The 23,107-nt window shown below is 39.1% G+C and overlaps 1 protein-coding gene across 2 annotated transcripts in view; it reads right to left on the reverse strand.

Annotated features, from left to right (window-relative positions):
- Window positions 1-384: 384 nt before the first annotated feature.
- Window positions 385-23,107, reverse strand: part of LOC146505786 (protein kinase C epsilon type-like) — a 104,344-nt gene continuing 81,621 nt past the window's right edge. Inside the window, exons 12-15 of one of the 2 annotated variants that reach the window (XM_085183300.1) lie at window positions 7,352-7,490; window positions 6,276-6,464; window positions 3,903-4,049; window positions 385-3,630 (exon numbers count right to left, since the gene is read on the reverse strand). In XM_085183300.1, coding sequence (XP_085039426.1) covers window positions 3,484-3,630; window positions 3,903-4,049; window positions 6,276-6,464; window positions 7,352-7,490 — 622 coding nt within the window. In that variant the 3' untranslated portion in view covers window positions 385-3,483. Of the gene's footprint in view, window positions 3,631-3,902; window positions 4,050-4,696; window positions 5,505-6,117; window positions 6,465-7,351; window positions 7,491-23,107 lie in introns of those variants that run through there. The other variant, XR_014877679.1, reaches the window with a different exon arrangement.

Genomic DNA, 23,107 nt, shown 5'->3' on the forward strand with positions numbered 1-23,107 from the left:
GGGGAATCATTTTGGAAATTGAACATATATTCTATGCCGTTAACATCCCTGACACTCTGCCTTCTTCCTCTACTCTGTGCTACCTTAAAGGGACCAAAAGTAGCTTCTGAGATACTGAAATGTGCTGCTACATGTCTGGTGGAAGTATTGTGCTCAGGGGACATAAGCGGCTCTGGTGTATTACCGGGACCAGTCTTGCTCCAATCATAATGCTTTTTTTACACACAGCACTCAAAATCTTCAGATCTGAGAATGGCGTGTCTGAAAAACACTCATCGTCTATCCCTGTATTTCAGGGTGATATCTTGAGGTTAGGCAGCTAAAACGCAGAGATAATTCGGATTTTAATTGTAACTGCATTTTCTTTCTGTTTGTTTCAACAAATTAAGTTGTTATTTTCTGAGTTGTAAATTAAATGCAACCCATCAGTGCCAGTGCAGTAGTTTTGTCTTTGTCTAATTCAAAATCAAAGTCTTTGGTCAGCATGATCCATCCATCCAATTCTGGGTCAAGGCAGCTGGAGCCTATCCCAGCTGCCATAGGATGAAAGCTGGGGTACATTTGGGACAGTGCTAACACGTAGACATTCACACCTACGGCCAATTTAGAATCACCAGTTAACCTAAACTCTACTATCTGCATGTCTTTGGACGATTGGAAGAAGTACCTGGAGCGAACCCATGCAGATGCAGGAAGAACATGCAAACTCCACACAGAAAAGCCAGAGGCTGTGTGCCCCATGATCCGTCAAGAAGATCTAACATGTTCCAGATATTTTAGCAGATTACCTGCAACTGCTTCTGTCCCCAGATAACCAAGGATTTCTCAGCAGAGAACCGGGGTGTTGTCTCCCACTGGAGCTGTTGTTGCCTCTTCGTGATGGGGTGTCACACATATGGGTGGAGGCTGCCCCTGTCAGACAGGCTTTAAGGTAACAGCCCAGCATCCCTCACACCGTTCAATTAATTTTGTCATTTATTTGTTTTGTAAGAATCATTCTAAGTAAGAATTAAAACTACGAATGACCAAACTAAATGGTCACCACGACGAGTTAAGAAAGGTGTTGATGTCCACAACCTGCATGGGACAGGTGTGACCTCCAAGCACTCCAGTGTTGCACATTTTCCTTAAAATTGAATTTGAAGTTTGCACATTTACTCACGTAGCAGCTCAACATGAAACGTGCACTTGGGAGAGTTTAGATTTGCTCCAACTAGTGGTGCACGAGCCCATCGGCGGTACAGAGACTACTTCCTGTTTAGCTATTTGGGAACTGTGACCATTATTTACACACTAACTGAAAAAGTACAAGGAAATTAAAGAGCACATACGCTTTAGGTATTAGTAAACTTTCGGTCATGTTTGTGTTGATTAGTGCCCTTATAATCATAATTTCTGTTAAATATGCCCTCAGGGGCACTTATTGATACATAAATGATTATTTTTTTATAGGATCTGAAGGCAGATTTCAAAGCTTCAATCTACTTTAAAACCTCGTTGTGTGTTTCCTTCAACAGTTTTTTACAATCGTCTTTGTTCTGCTGTCATGCTGGAAGGAATTTAATAAACAAATGAAAACTTGCAAAGTCTTTTTAAAGTCACACAAGTAAAAAGTGCCACAAACTGTAGCCATTTTTTTTCTTATAATAGCGCGCTACTTTCTGCACTGGCTGCTCTTGACAATATTCATTTTTGGCAAACATCTTTCATCAGTGCGTGGCAATTACATATGAATGTGCGAGAAATGGTGCTGAAATGCTTATTTGATGGTTTCTGAGAGAAGGTGGTGAATACTTGTGACTTCTCTCTGTGAGCTGAACCTACTGTACTTCTCTTCAAATGCAAAAAAGATAGAAAACCCCCCAAAACTCCTATTTCAGAGTATTGCACATGGAGCTTTCTTTAACATTTCTGGATTCTTTTCAGCTCGCTATAAAGGTATCAACCTGCAACATGGAGCAAAATCGGTCCAATATCTTCCTTATTTGAAGCTTATTTTACTTCCATGTTTAGGCCGTACAAGAGAGGGGAGGAAGAGGTCGAGTGAGTCTCACTGAAATCTACAACATGAAATTTAAAGATTTCTAAAAACACAAAAAGAACAAGACAATCCAGTAAAAACTACTCAACAAAAACCAAAAAAATGTATTAAATTAAAGTACAACTTGATGGCAAGAGAAAACGGGCTCTCCACGTATGTACACACACACACACACTGCAGAGCAAATACATTCAGTTGAACACATTCTCCTCTGTGTACGATCCTCGACTTTCCTGTGGAATCACGGGGGTTTGGTTTGTCACGTTAGAGACAGTAGGTCCAGTACGTTCACTGGTAACGCAGTTACTGTACACACACGCGCGCGCACAAGGCATTTCAAGGATAAACTGGTCACAAAGGTGTTTAAGGAGCTGACCCGGGAAGATTTCGCTCCGCAAGGTGCATCGAGAGAGTCAGTAACAAGCACTTCAGCTAAAATGAATCGTCTTTTTAAAGGGCGCCCCGGACGTTTCCGATTCAGCTTGTTCCAGCTTGTTATTTGGCTTTACTAGACAAGTGTCTCCGTGTCAAGTATCGTGTTGTATGCAAAACAGCTTGTTAACACTGTAAGCAAACCTCATCCCCATAATGGACACTCCCAGTAGTAAGCTACAGTAGTACCATTTGTTTTTGTTTGTGTTTTTTAACGAGGAACTGGAATGTCGATGTCGAGAAGCTAAAAGAAAGTTAGTAACGGAGCGCAGCAGAACTACTGAGATAATGCTAAACTCAAATTTAAAATGCCAAAGTGTCACTCCAGTGATGCCTCTTTTCTCGAGTTATTATTTAAGGTATTTAAACGCACTGACGAATACTGAGACTAAACTTTTAACGGCAGAAAAATCTCTGAATTCTCACACCTCCTTTCCACACTTCTTTCCATAACGAATAAAACAGTTTTCAAGATATTTCTTGTTTAAATACAATCATTGGTTCAATGATTTTTTTTGTCATTTACATACACGTAGGAAGGAAAAACACTGTTTAAACACTGAGATACAGGACGCAGCACATCATGTAAAGAAACGACTCTCTCTGGAAGAGGTGTGCAACAACACATGCATGCACACTTGTACACACATGATTTCTCTCTCATTCTCACACACAAAGAACATGACCTTGCCTTTGTATCTACTTCCGTTTGGTTTTGTCCGCCTGCTTTTACAACATACCCGAACCAGCCGAAGGAGCATCGGGTCGTTTCTTACAGTAACTGACCTGCACTTGCATGCTGCTTGAGGTCCATGGGATATGCACAAATGGACAAACGACAAGAGCACAGAAACCATAATGAGTAATACAAATGGTCTAGTATATTTCCTGGAGTGGTCAGAATCTGGAACAGCTCAGGAGGCCGTGTTTCTTTAAATACGGTGTCTTTGAAAGTTTTTCGGGTGTGGTGTGGTGTTTGTGGTTAATGTTACACATCGGCATGTACGTGTCTAGGCTTTGGTCTCATCGCCAAAATAGGAGAATCCTTTGAACTCGTCTTGGTTGATCTGCTTGATGATGCTCTCTTCAACAGGCGTCAGAACGGGTTCCTCACGGGTGAAGTCCTGGTCAAAGTTATTGACGTCCCTTTTGGTTTTCTGGAAGGAAAGGAAGAAGAGATAAGGTCTTCTTTTGGTGGATTTAGCCTTTGGACATGAAGTAACTGGGTGTGCAGCAGTGTCAGCAGTCTTCAACAAGTAAGATCAGTGTTTGGTCATTCAAAGAAATTGCATTTTTGCAACAAAGGCTTAACTTTAACTTCTTTTCTCCACCTTTGAACAGAATAGTAATAATCTTCACATTTTTGCATCATCCTCTGCAAACAGCTTTCCCCCACAGTTGCTTAGTTACTTAGCGTGTGTGTACTCACGATGCGAGGTTTGAACGGTGGTCTGATCTTCCTCTGCTCCAGCAGCGTCCAGTCAATCTCTCTAAAGAACGGGTGAAGTTTAATGGCCTCCTCCAGACCCTGAGCCACCACGCAGCCCAGACGCTTGTTAGGGCTCTTAGTCATAAACTGACAAGTGCCAGAGAGAAAGAGGAGAAGCAGATACGAAAAGAAAAAGCGTGAGAACATTTTTAAGGATGTGATTTAAAAAGGGAGATTCGCTGCTGAACAAGAATGTCTTTGTTAAGTCTGTTTCATTATTAATTTCTATTTCATTTCCTGATTCTAATCTTGTAAGAAGCAATTAACAGGTATCATTTTCAGAGATCTCAGACTGAGTCAGAGGAAGATTCGCACAATAAGGCCAAAAACACCAAACATTTAAAAAAGACAAAGTTTTGTTTCAGAACAGAAATTTAAATTAAAAATCTTTCATTTTTTTCTGACTCTTCAGGGTCTTGCTGCGGCTCTCCCAGAACAAACTACCAAATATAAATTACCACTGATGGAAATAATCTTCTTTTAATATTGTATTTTAATATTATATAATATAATTTTTTGCCTTACAGTTGTTTGCTCTTTTTCTAATGCGATCTTTTACGTATAAAGGCAAAAAAATAGCATTAAGGCTCAGGATGGGTTCAGATCCAAAGGTTTATAAAACAGCATGTGAAGAATCACCATATTTTCAAGCAGAAAAGGGGAAATTCTGGGACTATTAGTTGCTTATTTATATAAACGATACATAAGAGCCATTGTTTTTTTATTAAAATGCCTTCAGGATTTTTCGCATGTATGTTAATTAAAAACTAGTGGAGCAGTAGCGCACAAGCTGTTCATGTGACTTGAAGTCCTTCAGCTGGATGACATGTCCAATCAGAGCCCGTAGCACCGGTCAAGTGACCGGTCAGAGTCCAAGACACTGTCCAACATAAACACACACTTTCCCACAAGGCTTTGCAGTCAAACTGTACCCACAGCCAAGGTAAACGCAAAGCTTGTGATGGAAAAACTGGATGAACAAATACACAAATGGACAAGTGGTGCTGCACACGCAACCAGTACCACACAGAGACAAAAGTAATAGAGAGGGAATTATCTTATGTTGCTTTAGTGGAGGAACAGGAAACATGGATCAACAAATGACACTGAGAAAAAAGCAGCATCCTCACTCACATGTGAAAAAGAGACAAAAGCGGGGAAACACGAGGACAGATGGAAACACACGACCAGCTCCATTTGTCCAATTGTGATACACTCTACTTGAATCCTTTATAAAGTGCAAGTTTTAGTGCTAAAGATATACATAAGATCGAATTATATGTCTTATGTAGCATAAGGAAAAACACAAGAAAAATCAGGAAAGACTCAGAAGATGGTAGTAAAAAGGGTGATTTGATTATGTTAATTTGTGTTCTTACTAAATATCCAAAAATGTCACCACTGGAATTATCATGATATGTGGAAACATTATCTTTCTGTCTTTGTGGAATCTAAAATTGGTTCAGAATCTTCAGAATAATCCCCAAAAGTCTGGACGCAGCATTATCCACATAGCAGACTGTGTAAGTCAGGAGTGTCCAACTCCAGGCCTCGAGGGCCGGTGTCCTGCAGGTTTTAGATCTCACCCTGGGTCAACACACCTGAATCAAATGATCAGTTCATTACCAGGCTTCTGGAGAACTTCAAGACATGTTGGTCGTGTCCAAATTCATGGGCTGCATCCTCCTGAGGACCCGGCCTTCGCGGTCTACGTGGGCCGGGTCCTCAGAAGGTCGGGTAGGCCGGAAGTAAACGGACGTGAAATTGGACGGTCTAGCCGTTTACACAGCCACTTTCTCGCCTGAAAATATGTTAAAAGTTTATTTTGTGACCCAGAAAGATTAGTATGAGTAATTTTAAAACTTAGTAGCGGCCCCCATTGTTGGAAACTGGAGTTTGGCTGGGCCGCGCTATGAATTCTGGGATATGGTAGGCCACGAAGGACACACCCGACCCATCCTTCAAATTCGGGGAAAAGGAGGACGCATTTGTCGGCTGCATTCAGAGGAGTCTACGAATTTGGACAGCCTTCGGCGCGTCGCTGTGACGTAATCGGTCTATAAATGCAGGCTCAGGCGGATGCAGCCCATGAATTTGGACACGACCGTTGAAGAGGTAATTTAGTCATTTAAATCAGCTGTGTTGGATCAAGGACACATCTAAAACCTGCAGGACACCGACCCTCGAAGCCTGGAGTTGGACACCCTTGGTGTAGGTGAACTGTTTCTATTTAATCTGTATGAAAGTGCTTAAATAACTCATTTGCTGGATGTCGACAACAGCGCAAACGACACAGTGCCACAACTAACTGACCGCTCTTAGAATGGACACGGCCTCCTTGCTGAGCCAGACCGGATAGAGCACGTCATCGTGGAGGATGGACTCAAACAGGTCGTCTTCGTTATCGGCCTCAAACGGTGGCTGTCCTGCCATCATCTCGTACATCAGCACCCCTAGCGCCCACCAGTCCACTGACGGACCGTAATCCAACTCCTGGAGGATCTAAAAAAACCCAAAAATACTCCTGTCAAGCCTAAAATGCTTTTATATACAGTTTATCTTTCTTTCTTTTCTTTCAAAGGTCTTTTTATTAGACAAAGGTTCCAATACAATGTATACAATAATGCAAAATGCTTCAGAATATTCCAAAATTTCAATCTTGTTCCCACCCTAACCCTTAAAACAACAAATAATTGGCAGCCTGCTGCCCAAATAAACCAAAAAACAAACAGAAAAAAACAAACAAAAGCAAAAAACAACAAACAGACTCATAAAAGAAAAAAAAAACAAGACGGGGGGGGGGGGGGGGGGGGGGGGGTGTTCCTTGGACTGCTCAGTAACAGTAGTTGTTGGCCTTTCAAAGAAGTCCAGAAAGGGGGACCACAGTTTATAAAATTTATTTTTAGACCCACGAACTGTATATCTAATTTTTTCTAAATCCATACAAGACATTATATCTTTTAGCCATTGTGTGTGTGAGGGGGGAGAAGAGTCTTTCCACTTCAGCAGTATAGCTCGCCTGGCCAACAATAATGAAAAGTTTAGTGTTTTGAGTCTGGAGTTGGACAGATTCAGGTTCTGGACCGCACCAAACGTAGCACAGAGTGGCTCTGGTTCAGTTTGATGCTGCAGGACTTCAGACATGGTATGGAAAACAGATTCCCAAAAGGTGGACAAAGAAGGGCAGGACCAGTACATATGAAACAATGTACCAGGAGCTTATATAGAGTTTATGAAGATGAGCATTGGTCCCCCTATTTAGTCTATCTTAATAAACTGTCGGGGATGGCGTGCTTGGTTATAAAAATACCCGTCTAATCACAGCTTAGTGTTTAATACTCAAGTGATGTTATGTCTGTTGCTCTGTTTATGCATTGTTTGAGTGTTACCTCAGGTGCTATGTAGTCCGGTGTCCCACAGAAGGTAGTGGTGGTGACTCCATTGAGAATTCCCTCCTTGCACATCCCAAAGTCGGCCAGCTTACAGTGACCCTCAGCATCCAACAGTATATTGTCCAGCTTCAAGTCTCTGCAGAGCGGAGAGGTTGTACGGATGAATAATGACAGGCATCTGTGTTGTATAGCTACAGCGTGTTTCCATATTCAGAAAGATCAGTCAAATATAGGCATAGGAAAAGCTTTTCAGGAACAGGGGAAGAAAATATTCATTTGGAATGACGCGGAAAGCAAACGTGTTAGTTAAAGCTACAGTTGTATCATGCACTTTATTTCACACAAGAGTGTATATTTGAGAAGTGAAAGATATAGCCACAGTTTTAGTCACAAAATAATACAGGGAACGGCAGGAGGACGGGGGGCAAAGAGAGAAAGTTAAGGGTTGAACAGGAGGAGCACGTAAAGGCGAAAGAGAGAAAATGAGAGAGTCAAAGAGATAAGAGCAGCAGTGTTGAAAGATGACAAGGTTGGTCATGAATGCAGCCGCTCTGGGCTTGATGGTTGATCGCTACAAAAATGTCAACATGTCCTCGATGCAGCCACTGCAGCCATTCAGCCCGAGGTGTTTTCATAAATACAGTCGCCCCGACAAGCCAAAAAGGAGACGGAGCGTGCGTGCTTCAGGTCGAGAGCTTATGCAAGTGTTCTGTTTTTGTAAGCCCCAAAAATAAAAAAGGGAGTTGCACAATCCCGTGCTGTTGAAAAGTTTGTTCTTTTCTGTCCCACCGTGTTTTTGTCTGATGGAGCGTTAAAAAAGAAAACCCTACGAAAAATTCAGATATGCTAAAAATGTCTATCTGGTTCCTGTCCGTTATGTTTCATAACTACACTTATATCATTTTTTGTCATGTGATGTATTTCGCGGTAATCTAACAGGTCCGAGCAGTTAGGAGATGCATCTGGATCTCGTGCAAAGTTAAGCCGCGAATGCTATGCTAATGGGAAAACTAGCGTGACATGTTAGATGCAGCAAAGCCTGACAGCTGGGTTTGACCACGTTTTTGCATAACAGACTTGGAGTCAGGCTCAGGTCACAAAAAATACTGAACATTTTCTTTTTTTTTTTACAAGTTGGAGTGATTTTCAATTGAGCAGGGGAATGTAGTGCACGAGAAGATGATGTTTAATGTTGCGCTGTTTTCACATTCATTCGGTGATTAACCCTTTAAGACCTACCATAGAACCAAGTCCGCCAGAGCTTATATTATATTTTTACATGCTGTGGAGCCATTTTTGGGAGCATTTCAAGTTGTTATACATCAATACAACCATTATAGCCCAGATTTTAATAATATGTCTGCATTAAGTGCATAGTAATTACATAAATTGCAAAAAAGTGCAATAAACTACAAAAAAATTGAAAATCGTTTTTGTTTTTTAACATATATTTCTAGTTAGAGAAATTTAAGAGGCTTATCCCTCAAAACTGTAAATACAAAAAAGTTGCACAAAATAGTTTCCCACCACAGGAAAATTATTTTGAGTGTCTTCATAGTTTTATTTTTGAAATACACCAATTTTAATATACTGCAGGAAAAACGAAAATAAATATTATAATGCAAATTTGCAAAAAAGCAGCATATGCATCAAAAGAAACTATTTCCAGCAGTGCAATATGAGTCCTAAGCATCCCAGAAACGACACAGAAAGTCATAAAGTCAAAGATAACTTTTAAAAACACCAGTATAGGCTCATGAGGCCTTGATGGTAAAAAAACTACATTTCCGCGAAAATGACGTCACTTCTGGTTTCGGGCAGGTCATGGCGGACATGCGATAGTTCGCGCTGATGGACGTAGGAAGTGTTACAAACAGCTGATCGGATCGGCAAAGCGTGTTTTTGGAATATTATGTTTTTGTTGCTGCAAGTGCTTTTTATGCAGTTTTTGCAAAGCTATATGTGGAAGGAAACTGTGACCGAGGACAAGCTGATGGCATAAGATGTAAGTACAACTCCTCAGGTTTCATATGCAAAAAAAATTATTGCGCTAGCTTACATGGTTGCAGAGCTACCGGGATTTAAAAATAGCTACGCAAAACGGAGCGTGTCCGCTCTGACCGGTTTTAAAGGGTTAAAGAACATTCAGCTTCGTCTGCCAAGAAATCTATTTTTTTGTGGTTTTTGTTGTTGATGAACGTTTGCTTTCATTTCTCTGAAAACCACTGGAAACCCTAAACTCTCATCAATCCGAGCTGAGCTGCCCAGAACAACCGTGGTTTTGTCCCGCCGAAGAGCTGGACGCTGTGCCTTGCCAAAAGGCACACTGGCACAGCAAAGAGCAGCGCTTGTTCTGTACTTTCCCAGATGAAAAATTACAACTGCGACCCCCCCGGCTGCCTGTTTGCATATCTCACCCCAAGGCGACTCCCTGCACATTAATTCCGCGCTGCCTGTGGAAAGGTACAAAAATCACATATGAATTTAATGCATTTTTGATTGAATTTAAATGCCCGCTGACGTTAATCTTTGTATTACACATCACCTCGGTGCAGGAAATTCAATATTAAGTGGCTGCAGGTGTTCAGCAGCACTAATGGAATGATATTTATTAATGTGAAAATGCTTTGTGGGCTCAGAAGTGGGTGTAAACAAGAGCTAATAATCTATGTTGCAAACCAGAAAACAGACAAAATTTATATAATCTTTGTGAGTATAGTTATATCTTTAATTAATGTACTGCAGATTAAGAATCCGTCTTCATCATCAAACTTTGATTCTCTGCACAAATCTTCACTGCTATTATCACAAGTGATGAAGTCTTTCTGTTAATAATTGGTAGGATTATGGTAGGATGCACGGCAGCCTGGATCAGAATGAAAAAATAAAAACGTCTCTGGGCTTTGAACCAACTTCTTTATTAAGATTAACGATCAGTACAGCCCATAAATGTATTAGTTTTTTATTTGCAGGAACAACTTTCAATAGAGATTTCACATTAACATGTCTTTATTACTTTACTAATAAATGCTATGGTTTGCTCGTTTCATTCGTACAGTGTGCTCCTTAATATCAAGTCTGAAAAACATGTTCGTTGTGTTCAAGCAACACAATAATCAAAACCATAAAACATTAACTTATGTCATAAAGATTCAGGATCAAAAGTTGCAGTATCAGAGTCCAACATTCAGTTAATGCTTAAGTACCATGGCTTGTATTTCAGTCTTTTAGTAAGTCCAACGAAAGCAAATGATAAAATGTGTCATCAGTAGATGGTCAGGGTGTACGAGATATACAAATCTAATTGTTTGAGTTTCGCAGCTTCAAAGTCGATTGAATCAAACGGTGCGGAAGGTGGGGAGGGGGTCAGTGCATGCAAGGTAGTAATCTGGAGGGTAAAAAAAAGAATAAAGCCAAGACAGAAGTGCAAAACACTACAGCTACTCAAACGGACAGAGATTGTGTCTAATGTCTCCAAAAAACAAACAAACAATCAAAAAAAAAACCTCATGATGTGATATTATAGTATATCAGAAATCTGTTCACTATTTTTATTACAAATTATATCAGTAAGGAAGCTGACTAAATATTAACTGATAATTTATGGCGAAGGGGTGGGATTAAATAAGTGTTTACTTCTTCCCTTTCAACATGTAAATTAATCAGAACGTTTTTTTTGTATGTAATTTGTATAGTTTTTTTTTCTTTCTTATTTTCTTTTCTAAATGTACTTGTATATTGTTCACATGTTGAAATAAATTACCAATCAATCAATCAATCAATCAATCCAATCTCCAAAGCTCCGTATTGAAGCAAATATAAATGTGTTTACAGACATTTAAGTTGCATTGCGACTTAAAGTTATGCATCTTTAGAAATAAGGTTGCTCCATATCACACTGCCCAATGACAGAAATACAAAGCGGGACCAACATGTAAGCCGCCAATGATGATTCAATAAAAAGAGAAGGTAAAAAGGGACCTACATGAAGGTTGTTCAATATTAACGTTTTTGTATTCTTAATTCCTTTTTTTCTAACTAAGGTACCTCTGTCTGTTTGATAATATGCATTCAGTGCACTTGTCCACATCTGGTTACTCCTGGATCCAAAAATCAACATCTATGATATCACCCCTTTGCAAACTCTGAGGTCCATAAACAAAATTCTTACTTTAGGCAGCTTTTACTCAAATTTTCAAATACAAACTATTATTTATTATATTTATTTATTTATTCATTTCGTGCTGGCACTAACAGAATAAAGCATTACGAAAAACTGAAATTTTACTTTATAGAATCTCCTGGGATGGAATTTTGTAGAAAATTGTATCTTATTGTATCCAAATCAGTATCAAGTCATTTTCTTTCTGCAGGGAATTCACTGCTGTAGTTTCTTTTAGAGGAGCTGTAATAATGCTCAAAAAACAGGAGCTGCTCTGCTCACACTGTCAGGAGCTCTATTTGGAGTACGCACACACGCACGCACACACAAGGCAATCAGGCCCAATTGAGAGCATTTCCTGTGTTTCATGGTAATCTTGAGTGATTTTTCCATTACGTCCCCAGCGGCAGGGCCTATGCTCTGTGACAGCTAACCCTTCTCTCCCAACTCTCTAACCCCCATCCTTCCATCTCCTCATCTGTGTGACTATATGTTCCAAACACACATCTGGTCAAACATACAAACACACACAGACTGTTGCCACTGTATATTTTCCCTTTGTGGAATCACTGCATGAGAGGCACATCAGGCTGGGAGGATATTAAAGTCAATAAACTTGAGGATTCATTTGAAAAACTATAAAAACTATATTGATGTCAGCGAGTATGAATATTAGGTTTTGCAACTATACTTTAAATAAGCAACCATGCCATATGTGACAGAGTAGCACTCAAATACTTAAGTTAGATATTAAGGATGGAGTTTTATTACTTTTAAGCAGAATTTAAAACTTGCAAATTCTTCATAAGAAAAAAAACCCCTTATCTAATTACCTATTATAAAAGAAAACAACTTACCTAATTTCAGTTACTACTACTGCTTATTTTTTTGGATTCCTCTCAGATAGTCATATCTTTACCACTTGTTTTTGTGCATGTGCAATAATCGCTACTAGTAAAAGATCTGGGTCTTGAGGTTTGACCCAGACACCCAACAGCAGAGTTCAAAACAAGATTTTGTGATGACCAAGTGTTGCATCAGGACAGGAACGTGATCAATTGGGAGACAACAATATAATCGTCACTCGAATTGAAGACAAGCTGTTTTGTCACAGATAAAAAGGCACATGAGAGCATGTGCAAATGTAAGAGGGTGCACCGAACAAGTGGAATGAGTGGTCAGAGTGGGAATTTGACTGTGGTGTGGAAAGAGTCTAGAACTATAGAAAAAGATGACCCTGAAAGCTTGTATATGGTGTTCCTTTTTAGCATCAGGGCAAGCAATTTCGATCAAACGCTACACTGTAAACGACTGAGTAGCATTAGTTGTTTTGACGTATTCATATTCACGTTCCTAAATTAATAGCATATTAATTATTAATTAACTTAATAAACTTCATTTATGACATTTAATAATTAATAGGTTTATTATCCCATTGTCTTTTATTTGGATGTAATGTTTCCCAGATTTCCTCTAACTTCTCTACTGTGATACTGTCCAAAAGAGGCACATTTGGCCTTGAGGGCCAGTGTCCTGCAGGTTTTAGATCTCACCCTGGGTCAGCACACCTGAATCAAATTATTAGTTCATTACCAGGCCTCTGGAGAACTTCAAGACACGTTGAGGAGCTAATTTAGCCATTTAAATAAGCTGTGTTGGATCAAGGACACATCTAAAACCTGCAGGACACCAGCCCTTGAGGCCTGGAGTTGGACACCTGTGCTTTAGGGAATTATTCTAAAGATTCAGAACCAATTTTAGACTCGACAAAGACAGCAAGATATGGTTTCCACATATTATGATAATTCCAGTGGTGACATTTTATTTATATTTAAATCAGCTGTGTTGGATCAAGGACACATCTAAAACCTGCAGGACACCAGCCCTTGAGGCCTGGAGTTGGACACCTGTGCTTTAGGGAATTATTCTAAAGATTCAGAACCAATTTTAGACTCGACAAAGACAGAAAGATATGGTTTCCACATATTATGATAATTCCAGTGGTGACATTTTATTTATATTTAAATCAGCTGTGTTGGATCAAGGACACATCTAAAACCTGCAGGACACCAGCCCTTTAGGTTTGGAGTTTGAGACCGCTGATTTAAGCTATCCAGATAGAAGATAGCAATAGCTATCTGCTATTCTACAGGACAGATTTAACAAGTGTTGGATACATTCCTGAGACATTTTGGTCCATACTGGCATGATAGCATCACACAGAGGTTGCTGCAGATTTGTCGGCTGCACATCCACGATGTGAATCTCTCATTCCAAACGTGCTATTGGATGGAGATCTGGTGACTATGGAAACCATTTGACTACAGTGAACTCATTGTTATGTTCAAGAAATGATTTGTGAGATCATTGAGCTTTGAAACATGTGATCTACTGGAAACAGCCATAAGAAGATGGGTACACTGTGGTCATGAAGCGATGGAAACTGTCCGCAACAATACTCAAGTATGCTCAGTTGGTGCTAAAGGGCCAAGAAGACATCCCTCACCCCATTACAGAGACACATCAGACCAAATTTTTCTTTTCTACAATTTCGGTGTGAACTGTAGCCTCAGCTTCCTGTTATTAAATGACAGGCGAGGCATCTGGTGTGGTCTTCTGCTGCAGCAGCTCATCTGCTTCAAGAATCAATGCGTTGTGCTTACAGAAACGCTCTTCTGCACACCGAGGACAAGCTGATGGCATAAGATGTAAGTACAACTCCTCCGGTTTCATATGCAAAAAAAATTATTGCTCTAGCTTACGTGGTTGCAGAGCTACTGGGATTTTTAAAAAGTTATGCAAAACAGAGCGTGCCTGCTCCTACCGGCTTTAAAGGGTTAACTTACAATATAAAGTAACTTTTGCACCATTTGCAAAAAATTAATTGAATTGAATTAATGCCAGTATCTGAGTGGACAATCACATGGCAGCAACTCAGTGCATTTAAGCATGTAGACATGATCACGATGAACTGCTGAAGTTTAAACCGAGCATCACAATGAGGAAGAAAGATGACTTAAGTGAACGTGTCGTAGTTTTGGTTCCAGACGGGCTGTTCTGGCTATTTCAGAAACTGCTGATCTACTGGGATTTTCCCACGCAACCATCTCTAGAGTTTACAGAGAATGTTCCAAAATAAGCGAAAATAGCGACAGTGAGCGGCACTTCTCTGGCAAAAATGTCTTGTTTATGCCAGAGGTCAGAGGAAAGAGGCCAGACTGTTTCAAGATGACCGGAAGGCAACAGTAGCTCAAATGAGCGTTAGTTACAACTAAGGTCACAGTTTCCTTCCACATATAGCTTTGCAAAAACTGCATAAAAAGCACTTGCAGCAACAAAAACATAATATTCCAGAAACACGCTTTGCCGATCCGATCAGCTGTTTGTAACACTTCCTATGTCGATCAGCGCGAACTATCGCATGTCCGCCATGACCTGCCCGGAACCGGAAGTGACGTCATTTTGCGGAAATGTAGTTTTTTACCATCAGGGCCTTATGAGCCTATACTGGTGTTTTTAAAAGTTATCTTTGACTTTATGACTTTCTGTGTCGTTTCTGGGATGCTTAGGACTCATATTGCACTGCTGGAAATTGTTTATTTTGATGCATATGCTGGGCTTTTTGCAAATTTGCATTATAATATTTATTTTCGTTTTCCCTGCAGTATATAAAAATTGGTGTATTTCAAAAATAAAACTATGAAGACACTCAAAATAAATTTCCTGTGGTGGGAAACTATTTTGTGCAACTTTTTTGTATTTACAGTTTTGAGGAATAAGCCTCTTAAATTTCATTAAAAACTAGAAAAATATGTTAAAAAAAACAAAAACGATTTTCAATTTTTTTGTAATTTATTGCACTTTTTTGCAATTTATGTAATTACTATGCACTTAATGCAGACATATTATTAAAATCTGGGCTATAATGGTTGTATTGATGTATAGCAACTTGAAATGCTCCCAAAAATGGCTCCACAGCATGTAAAAATATAATATAAGCTCTGGCGGACTTGGTTCTATGGTAGGTCTTAAAGGGTTAAAGACCCTAAACTATTAAAAAGGAACCCCAACTACATCTGACTCGTATAAGCAAGCGCTTTGGCGACAGCGGGAAGGAAAACTCCCTTTTAAGAGGAAGAAACCTCCGGAAGAACCAGGCACGGGGAGGGGCAGACATCTGCCATGACTGGTTGGGAGATTAGAAGGAGACAGGAAAAAAGGCTACACCTCTTCAACTGCATTAACAAGCAGCTGAAGAGGTGTCTCTAACAAAATGTACAATACTAAAATAGGATATAACGAATATTACTAACCATATAACTAACAGCAACCATAGAACTGATTCAACTATAATACATGTTAAAATGAACTAAATGGCTGAACCCGATAGACAGACCATCTCATTAGGTCAGGCATTCAATCCTAATAACATTATGCTGACTGTGACCCAAAAGACTGTGAGGTGCGACATCTAGGTCTTTGTTCCCACTATTGTATGACGCCGTGTGATGGTGTATATTCATAGGTTTACTTTACACAGATACATATCTGCTCTTAAACCAGTCTCAACCTGCTCTGACAACAGTATCACCTCTAAACATTACCTTCCATTTGGTCACATAACAAAGTTGAAAAGAAGGGAGCGTGAGCTGCAGTCTAAAAATATTTCTTTATGAGGAGTGCGGGGTGGTGGTGGAGGTGATGGGAGCATAGATGAGAGGCTTATGGGAGAAAAGACGAGATGGCGAGGAGAGGGAGGGAGCAGAGGAAGAGAGCCGGGACGTAATGTTCCCAAAACACTTGTTGTTCATCTTCCTCTGTTCAATAAAGTGGGTCAGGGACAAGAGAGAGTGAGAGGAATAGGTGGCGAGAAAGACACAGTGGTAGCTTAGTCAACTCAGCCATCGTGAATTAACACGCAATGCGTGCGCATCCTTGCCAACCTCTGACAGAGTAATATTCACTATCAAAACAGCATGACTGAGAAAACACTGTTGAAAGACTGAACCATTAATCTCAATGTTCGCGAACGCCAAGTGGAGTCGGTTTGACCTGGGAATGGGAATGAATTCCTTCTGGAGGTGAGCCAGGAACTTCAAAAAATGTCTCCATTATGATGAATTTCAATATGCTTGTGCTCTAAACTCAGTGGAAAATTACCTTCTGTGATACATGAAACTGAGCTGGAGCAGTCAACAAAGCCTTGGAAGCCCTTTCTCGCCAAAAATGCAGAATTCAGATACAGAGCAACAATCCTGCTAAGGCTAACTAAAGCAAGAATTATTCTGACAACCTACTTAAAAATGTCCAAACATGGACATAAATCTTATTGTCAAGTGATGCTCTATAGCAATTAGTAGGAAAAAAAAGTTCTGCATCTTTTTGAAGTATTTCTGTTTTTACAAGATTCATGAGGTGGACTTTGGGTGGAGTTTCACTTTAATGCGTGATTATGAGGCCAAAAGCAACAAAAACGAAACGCGGGACAATAAAGCTTAGAGCTCTTGGTTAGGACTTTGATGACTGATTTGGATACCATTGTGCCAACCAAAAGAAACACAGACATGTTCACACAGTTGAAATTGTATGATTAGACCCTCCCCCTTCATTAATAAAACCATTGTAACACAAGCTGTGTGAAACAATGAGTCCTGTTCGAGCAGGCACCAACAGGACGGGACATTTGTTTGTCTGAGATCATGTATCCAAAACAACCACGTAACAAAACAGAATTATGAAAAACTGTAGATCTGTATTTGACATCCTCTGTTTGTAAATTATGTAAATATGTTACACAAGTGTTGCCTTTTTTATCCTTCTTCTTTTTTATGTAAAAGCTTGTTACTCTTTCTTCATATTTAGTTTTCCACTATGTTTAACAGTTCTGCTCTTTGCCCTTGTTCTGAATTTGATGTTCAACCAACCATAACGTACTATTTCAGGCATTCACTCTGTAGCTGCTAGTCAATTTAACAGCTATATGTTTCATAAGTAACTAGTTTAGTTTGTTTACCCATTATAGTCAGCTTTACATTTTTAATACTGTTAGTAATAAAAACTGCAACTTAGTTATCTTTTTAACAATACCAAGTCATTGGCTTAGTTTTGGCAAAACACTTTAATTAACATTCATATTAATTAATATTGATATTTTAATATTTTAGCTCACTGAGAAAAACATATATCAGCTGTTGTATCTATTATATGTAGCTAGCAATGTAACTTTCCAAAGCATGAAGTACTGATTCTTACTTTTAAAAACTATTTAAAAACTTTCACTTTTAGACCATTGTTTTGTGCAACTTAAGGTTGCTTCACACACACACACAGAGCAAAAGGTCAAAGGCTTCAGTGAATAGGTGACATAATCCATTTAATCCATTACTGGTTAAACTTGTTCAAATATGCACAATTATTCTCCGTGTACTCCTGGTTGGGAAACACAGCTGTAACTGGCTTATCTTTAGCACCCAGCAGGTACTGTGATATTTTTCGTTGTATTTCAATGTAAAAAAAGACTGCATAAGAGATGGATGTAGCTTCCAGGTTTTAAAAAAGGATGTTAGTGTTCAAGTGCCTTACATTAGCTTTTTTTTTTTTTTTTAATGGCTATAAAAAGACTTTCAGTCCTGAGTCGAACACACACTTTCCTGGTGAGTTGAGGTTCTCAGTCACTGGGTTACAATCAATTTTTTAAGTTTTCTTCATATCATGTCTTAGAGATGATTATTTGTGGTATGCTTATTGGCTAATGATTTGCCAAATCAGTGTGTAGTTTTACAGGATTCCAGAAACCAGGTGACATCACAACATTTCCCATCATCTCACTCAAAGTGCTTTTTAAAACTTGCCTCAGTCACTCAGTCATACAAACACTGTTTTCTATGCTTTTTCTATGTAAATGTGTTCTATCTAGTGTTCACACACTATCATACTCAGATGGATGCTTTGGAGAGAAACTATTTTTTGTGTTTTATTATTCTGGAATTACAAAAAAATGGCCAACCCATTTATTTCTTGTTTATTTCTTATCCTATTCTTTCATTTGAAATGAATATTTTTCCTTCAAAGCACATCTGATTTTATAAATATTTACATTTTCAACTAAAATCTTCTATATTTAGTTTTATTAATGCTTTACTGACACATACAATACTGTAAATATAAACTAAATAACACGCCAGACACTAAGATTTGTTATATTAACTTCAAGGAAAAAAAGTTTTTTTTCAGTAGATGCACTAAAAGGAACAAAAAAGTTTTCTGTTCTATTGCTCCTTTGACTCAGCTGATGCTAGTCATATTTCATCCTGTCTGTCTGAAGAGCAAAACAAAGAAAACATACCTGGCAATATTGTGATCAGCTACAACAAAATGAGACTTTATTAAACCCTCTGGCAGAAATCAGCTGTTGGAGCAACAAAACAACACGATTCATACAAAGTAAGAATGTTTAAAGCAGTCTCCTGCAACCATTATTATCCTGCACATATTCATCTGATAGTTATGACTTTTTGAGTAATTTTTAGAGGGGTGTTGAAGAAGAACCCCCCCAAAAAACACATGCTTGGTAGGTTTCTGGAAATGAAACCAAAAGACTGAAAGGGCAGATAACAAGAATTTTAGGTGGGTGATTACAGGAAGAATGTGCGTTGTGCAAATGGAGTTTACCATCATCTCTGGCGTGAACTGACCTTTAATTTCTGGGCAAACGAGCAAATTCCCAGTTCTGCTCACACTGTGTTTTTGTGTGTTTGTGCATGAGGATTTCATCCCATCACTTTGTATTCATGGCTTTGAAGGGCAGACACATGGACAATAAAAAGTCACCACAGTAAACGTGCACATACACACAACCAGCAGCCCCGGGACAAGCTGCAACCAAAACAACCACATCTGATGTTAATGCAGTATTTGTTATTGTAATAACTGATATATCATTTTAACAGAGGCATTTTTTTTATTTCAGGACATGTTTTGGAACAACTCAGAGACATTTCCAAAACAGCGGTGGTTCTTTTTGTTCTTAATAATAGCCCCAATGTTTAATGCCAAGACTGGAACCAGATAATTAGACTATTAAAGGAGGTTAAGTTTTTGGAGGTTCTCACATCATAACCAGCCAGGGTACCTGCTTATTTGTGAACAACTGCTGCATTTATCAGGTATCATTAACAATATCAAAAAGTTTGGGTTCAATGAGAAGGGTTTTTTTTAGAGTAAACTGAAAGTGCATCACCAGGCTGCTATTTTAGTTTAGACTGGCATTAGCTTTTAATAGGCTTAGAAGTTACGGTAACTTTGTAGAGCTGCACCGATTACTGGATAGTTACTGGTCTCATTGACTGTTAATTTACATAAAACTGTTGTGTCTGCTCTGACAGGATGCTTACAGGTTTAAATACTTTCACGTGAGAAAGAAGGTTTTCACAGGACTCTATGCAGTCCTTTGAAAAATCGTCGTGGAGGACTTTTGGCCCACTCTTCTTTGTAACAGTTAACCAACATTTGCAGCCGTTCATTTATATACAGCTCACTTAAGGTTCACCCACAATATTTCCGCCGGGTTGCGGTCTGGACTTTGACTGGGCCACAGGGACAACTTTTCTTTTTCGGCCATTCTGTTATCAATTTGCTGCTGTGCTTGTGACCATTGTTGTGTTGCTTGAGCCAATTTGAGCCAAGCATTTAGCTATCAGACAGATGATCTCACATTTGACTCTAGAACACTCTGGAGTTTGGAGTGCATGGTCAACTTAACTGCAAGGTCCCCAGGTCCTGTGGCTAGAAAGTGAGCCCAAATCATCACCCGAGGTGTCGACACGAGGTGTTTATGCTGATATGCTGTGTTGAGTTTTTGGCTGAAGTAGTGCTAAGGCTTATGGCCAAACATCTCCACTTGAAAAGAGATATTTGGCACCCCTTTCAAACAAGCCATAGTTGTTCAGTCTTTTTCTAATTGTGTGGTCAGCTTTAGTATTCAGTATGCTGACTGAGGCCTGTAGAGTCTGATATGTGGCTTTTAGGTTCAGAATTAGGATTAAATGGTCTGATATTCTGGTGAATCTGCTTGTACATCAATCCCTGTAAAGACTGTGGCCTCCTACAGCAGCCTACAGTTATCTGGAAGCAGTAAGGCTTTACTCAGTTTTTCACAGACCTACATGGAAAACTATAATTTTTACACAACTTCCTTAACCCATAGGTATTGGTTCAGAATAACAAGGTAAAATGCAATTATTTGGTAAATTTTACAAATTATCCTGATTGCTAATGTCACCGTATTGTCCTAAGTTTGATAAGCAAGCAACTACCAAGACTGAAAGTATAGTTTACCTCGTAAATCTCACATCTGTCCTTTTTCCTGTCAGCTACCAAGCATTTTGTTTTTTGTTAGTTGGCAAACAGCTGTCATTTTGTCACATTTTGTCCAATCTTCTCGCCCGCTCCAAAAATAGCACACTCTTAACAGTGCCGTTACACTGTGTGATCTAAATGTGTCGAGGGGTCAAAAATAGTAGCATTCAGTTCTGAAATGTTTGTGCTGGCAGAATCCATACAAACTCTGAAAGGACAGTTTGATCCTGTTCAATGTCTTTTATCAGTAAATGTGTGTTTAAGATTTTTAAGAACCAGCCTGTAAACAAGACAAGTAAAAGTAGCCAGTGTACTTATCTTTTCTTGAGACTTTTTTTGAGAATAGACAAAACAATGAAACAGTTTTTATTGTTCTGCTCAGTTTGTAGAGTTCATCAGATATCAAAACAGGGTGAACCTGAAACTGAATAGAAACTTACTACTATCCCAGTACTCTTTAGCCGACAGGGTGGAATAATCAGGGCTGTGTAATTTTTTTCAGATAGGTCAGAGCTGTTGTGGTATTCTTTCTCTATTATTGACAGGAACAACCTAAGACCTTGACAGTCTCCACGCTGGGAAGGTTTTGACAGTCTGCCTGATTTCACATCGCCTTCTAGGGTTCAATCTTGACCACAACTCTGACCCGTCAGAATTTAACATTTTTAAATATTATTTGTTTTTCTCTTGCTGCACTGATCTTTTCTGCTGTGGAACAATCAGCTTTTAAGATAACAGTAAGAAAAAAAAATTATAGATGAAATTTGAATATCAGAGATGTGCCTCAATCTTTAAATTAACGTCTTAACTCTGAGAATTTTATCTCCTTATTTCTTATATTTACTTCTGTTGACAAGAAACTGTCCTGAGATGTTTGAAGCAAACATGTCAGAATTTTGTCATCATCAAGTTCGAGACATTTTATTTCTAATGATAAAAATATTTATGAATTCTTAATGAAAAGTACATGTAAATGTGTTTAGAAAGTGGGAGTATTGAAAGTTGCAGGACATTTTCTTAAAAAAGATCAAGTATATGGACAGGATATTTTCATATATGGTCTTAGACAAGGATGACATGTGGAAATGTTTAAAAAAGGAAGGGGCACATGGAGGCTGCTGTGCCTCAGGAGGTAAAATTATAGGTCGTGTAAGACTGGAAGGTCAATAGTGAATGATGCTTGTAGTATACATATATATATTTATTCTTTCTGGATTCTTACAGTGAGTGTATTTTCTAACATACAACAGAACATTTCGTTTTTTTTTCACAGCACCATTCAAAGAGACCTGGTTGTTAGTCTAGATTCGGGCTGGACAGACTGCTGTGAGGACTGACATGAGGTTTCAACTAAGGAAAATGTTTTATATCAACAAGCCTGTAGGTATAGATGTGAGCTTGTTTGTGTGTTTTAAATATTTTGCTGTTGGGAGGATCATACAGGTGTCAGGGAATTGGAAACTTAAAGCCATGGTAGATGGTACGACATAAACACATGCAAACTCATGCACAGGTTGCATGATGAGAGACTCTAAACAGCAAATTAAAGTTCACATTCATCCAGGAAAACAGCAGAGAGAACAACATGCTTTTCTTCCATCAGTGATATTTTTGGATCAAACAACCAAAATCTTCTCTGAGTCTCCATCCATCACAATGGTGTTGTGATTCAAGTTGTGTGGATTTTTTGGGACCAATTGTGTGTTTCTTATTGGTTGACAATGATATTATGACTGAATGGATCCATGCAGACAGAAAATACCTGGAGCAAAAGGACAGTGAGGTAATCTCAGCACACGTATGAACGCAGAGCACTTCCAGGGTCATGACCAAACACAAGAACACTCTGTGAGTCCTCGACAACAAGCAACACTGTGTTAAAATGAGCTGTTCCTCTCTCAGTCGCTGTTCTGAAGGATCCAAACCAACCTGACATCAGTGCCACTCAACATGCCTGGATGAAGTTTAACTACACTCACATATTTGGCTTAATTGTTGCTTGAGGATGTTTTTTCTTAAAGGGTGTCCATCCTCCACAGAACCAACTAGCAGTGGTATAGAAACCCAAACATTCACTTAGCATCACCGGGTAAAGTATTCGTTAGCAACACGAAGTGAGGCAAATGACTGAAGCAGCTATCGGTAGGAAAACCACTGATTTACATGTGACTGAGAAATAAATCCATTAGAGAGTTATCTACCTAAATGATTGTGCACTAGTTACCAACTGTCAG

Source organism: Neolamprologus multifasciatus, chromosome 13 (genome assembly GCF_963576455.1).
Source record: "Neolamprologus multifasciatus chromosome 13, fNeoMul1.2, whole genome shotgun sequence".
Taxonomy (NCBI): domain Eukaryota; kingdom Metazoa; phylum Chordata; class Actinopteri; order Cichliformes; family Cichlidae; genus Neolamprologus; species Neolamprologus multifasciatus.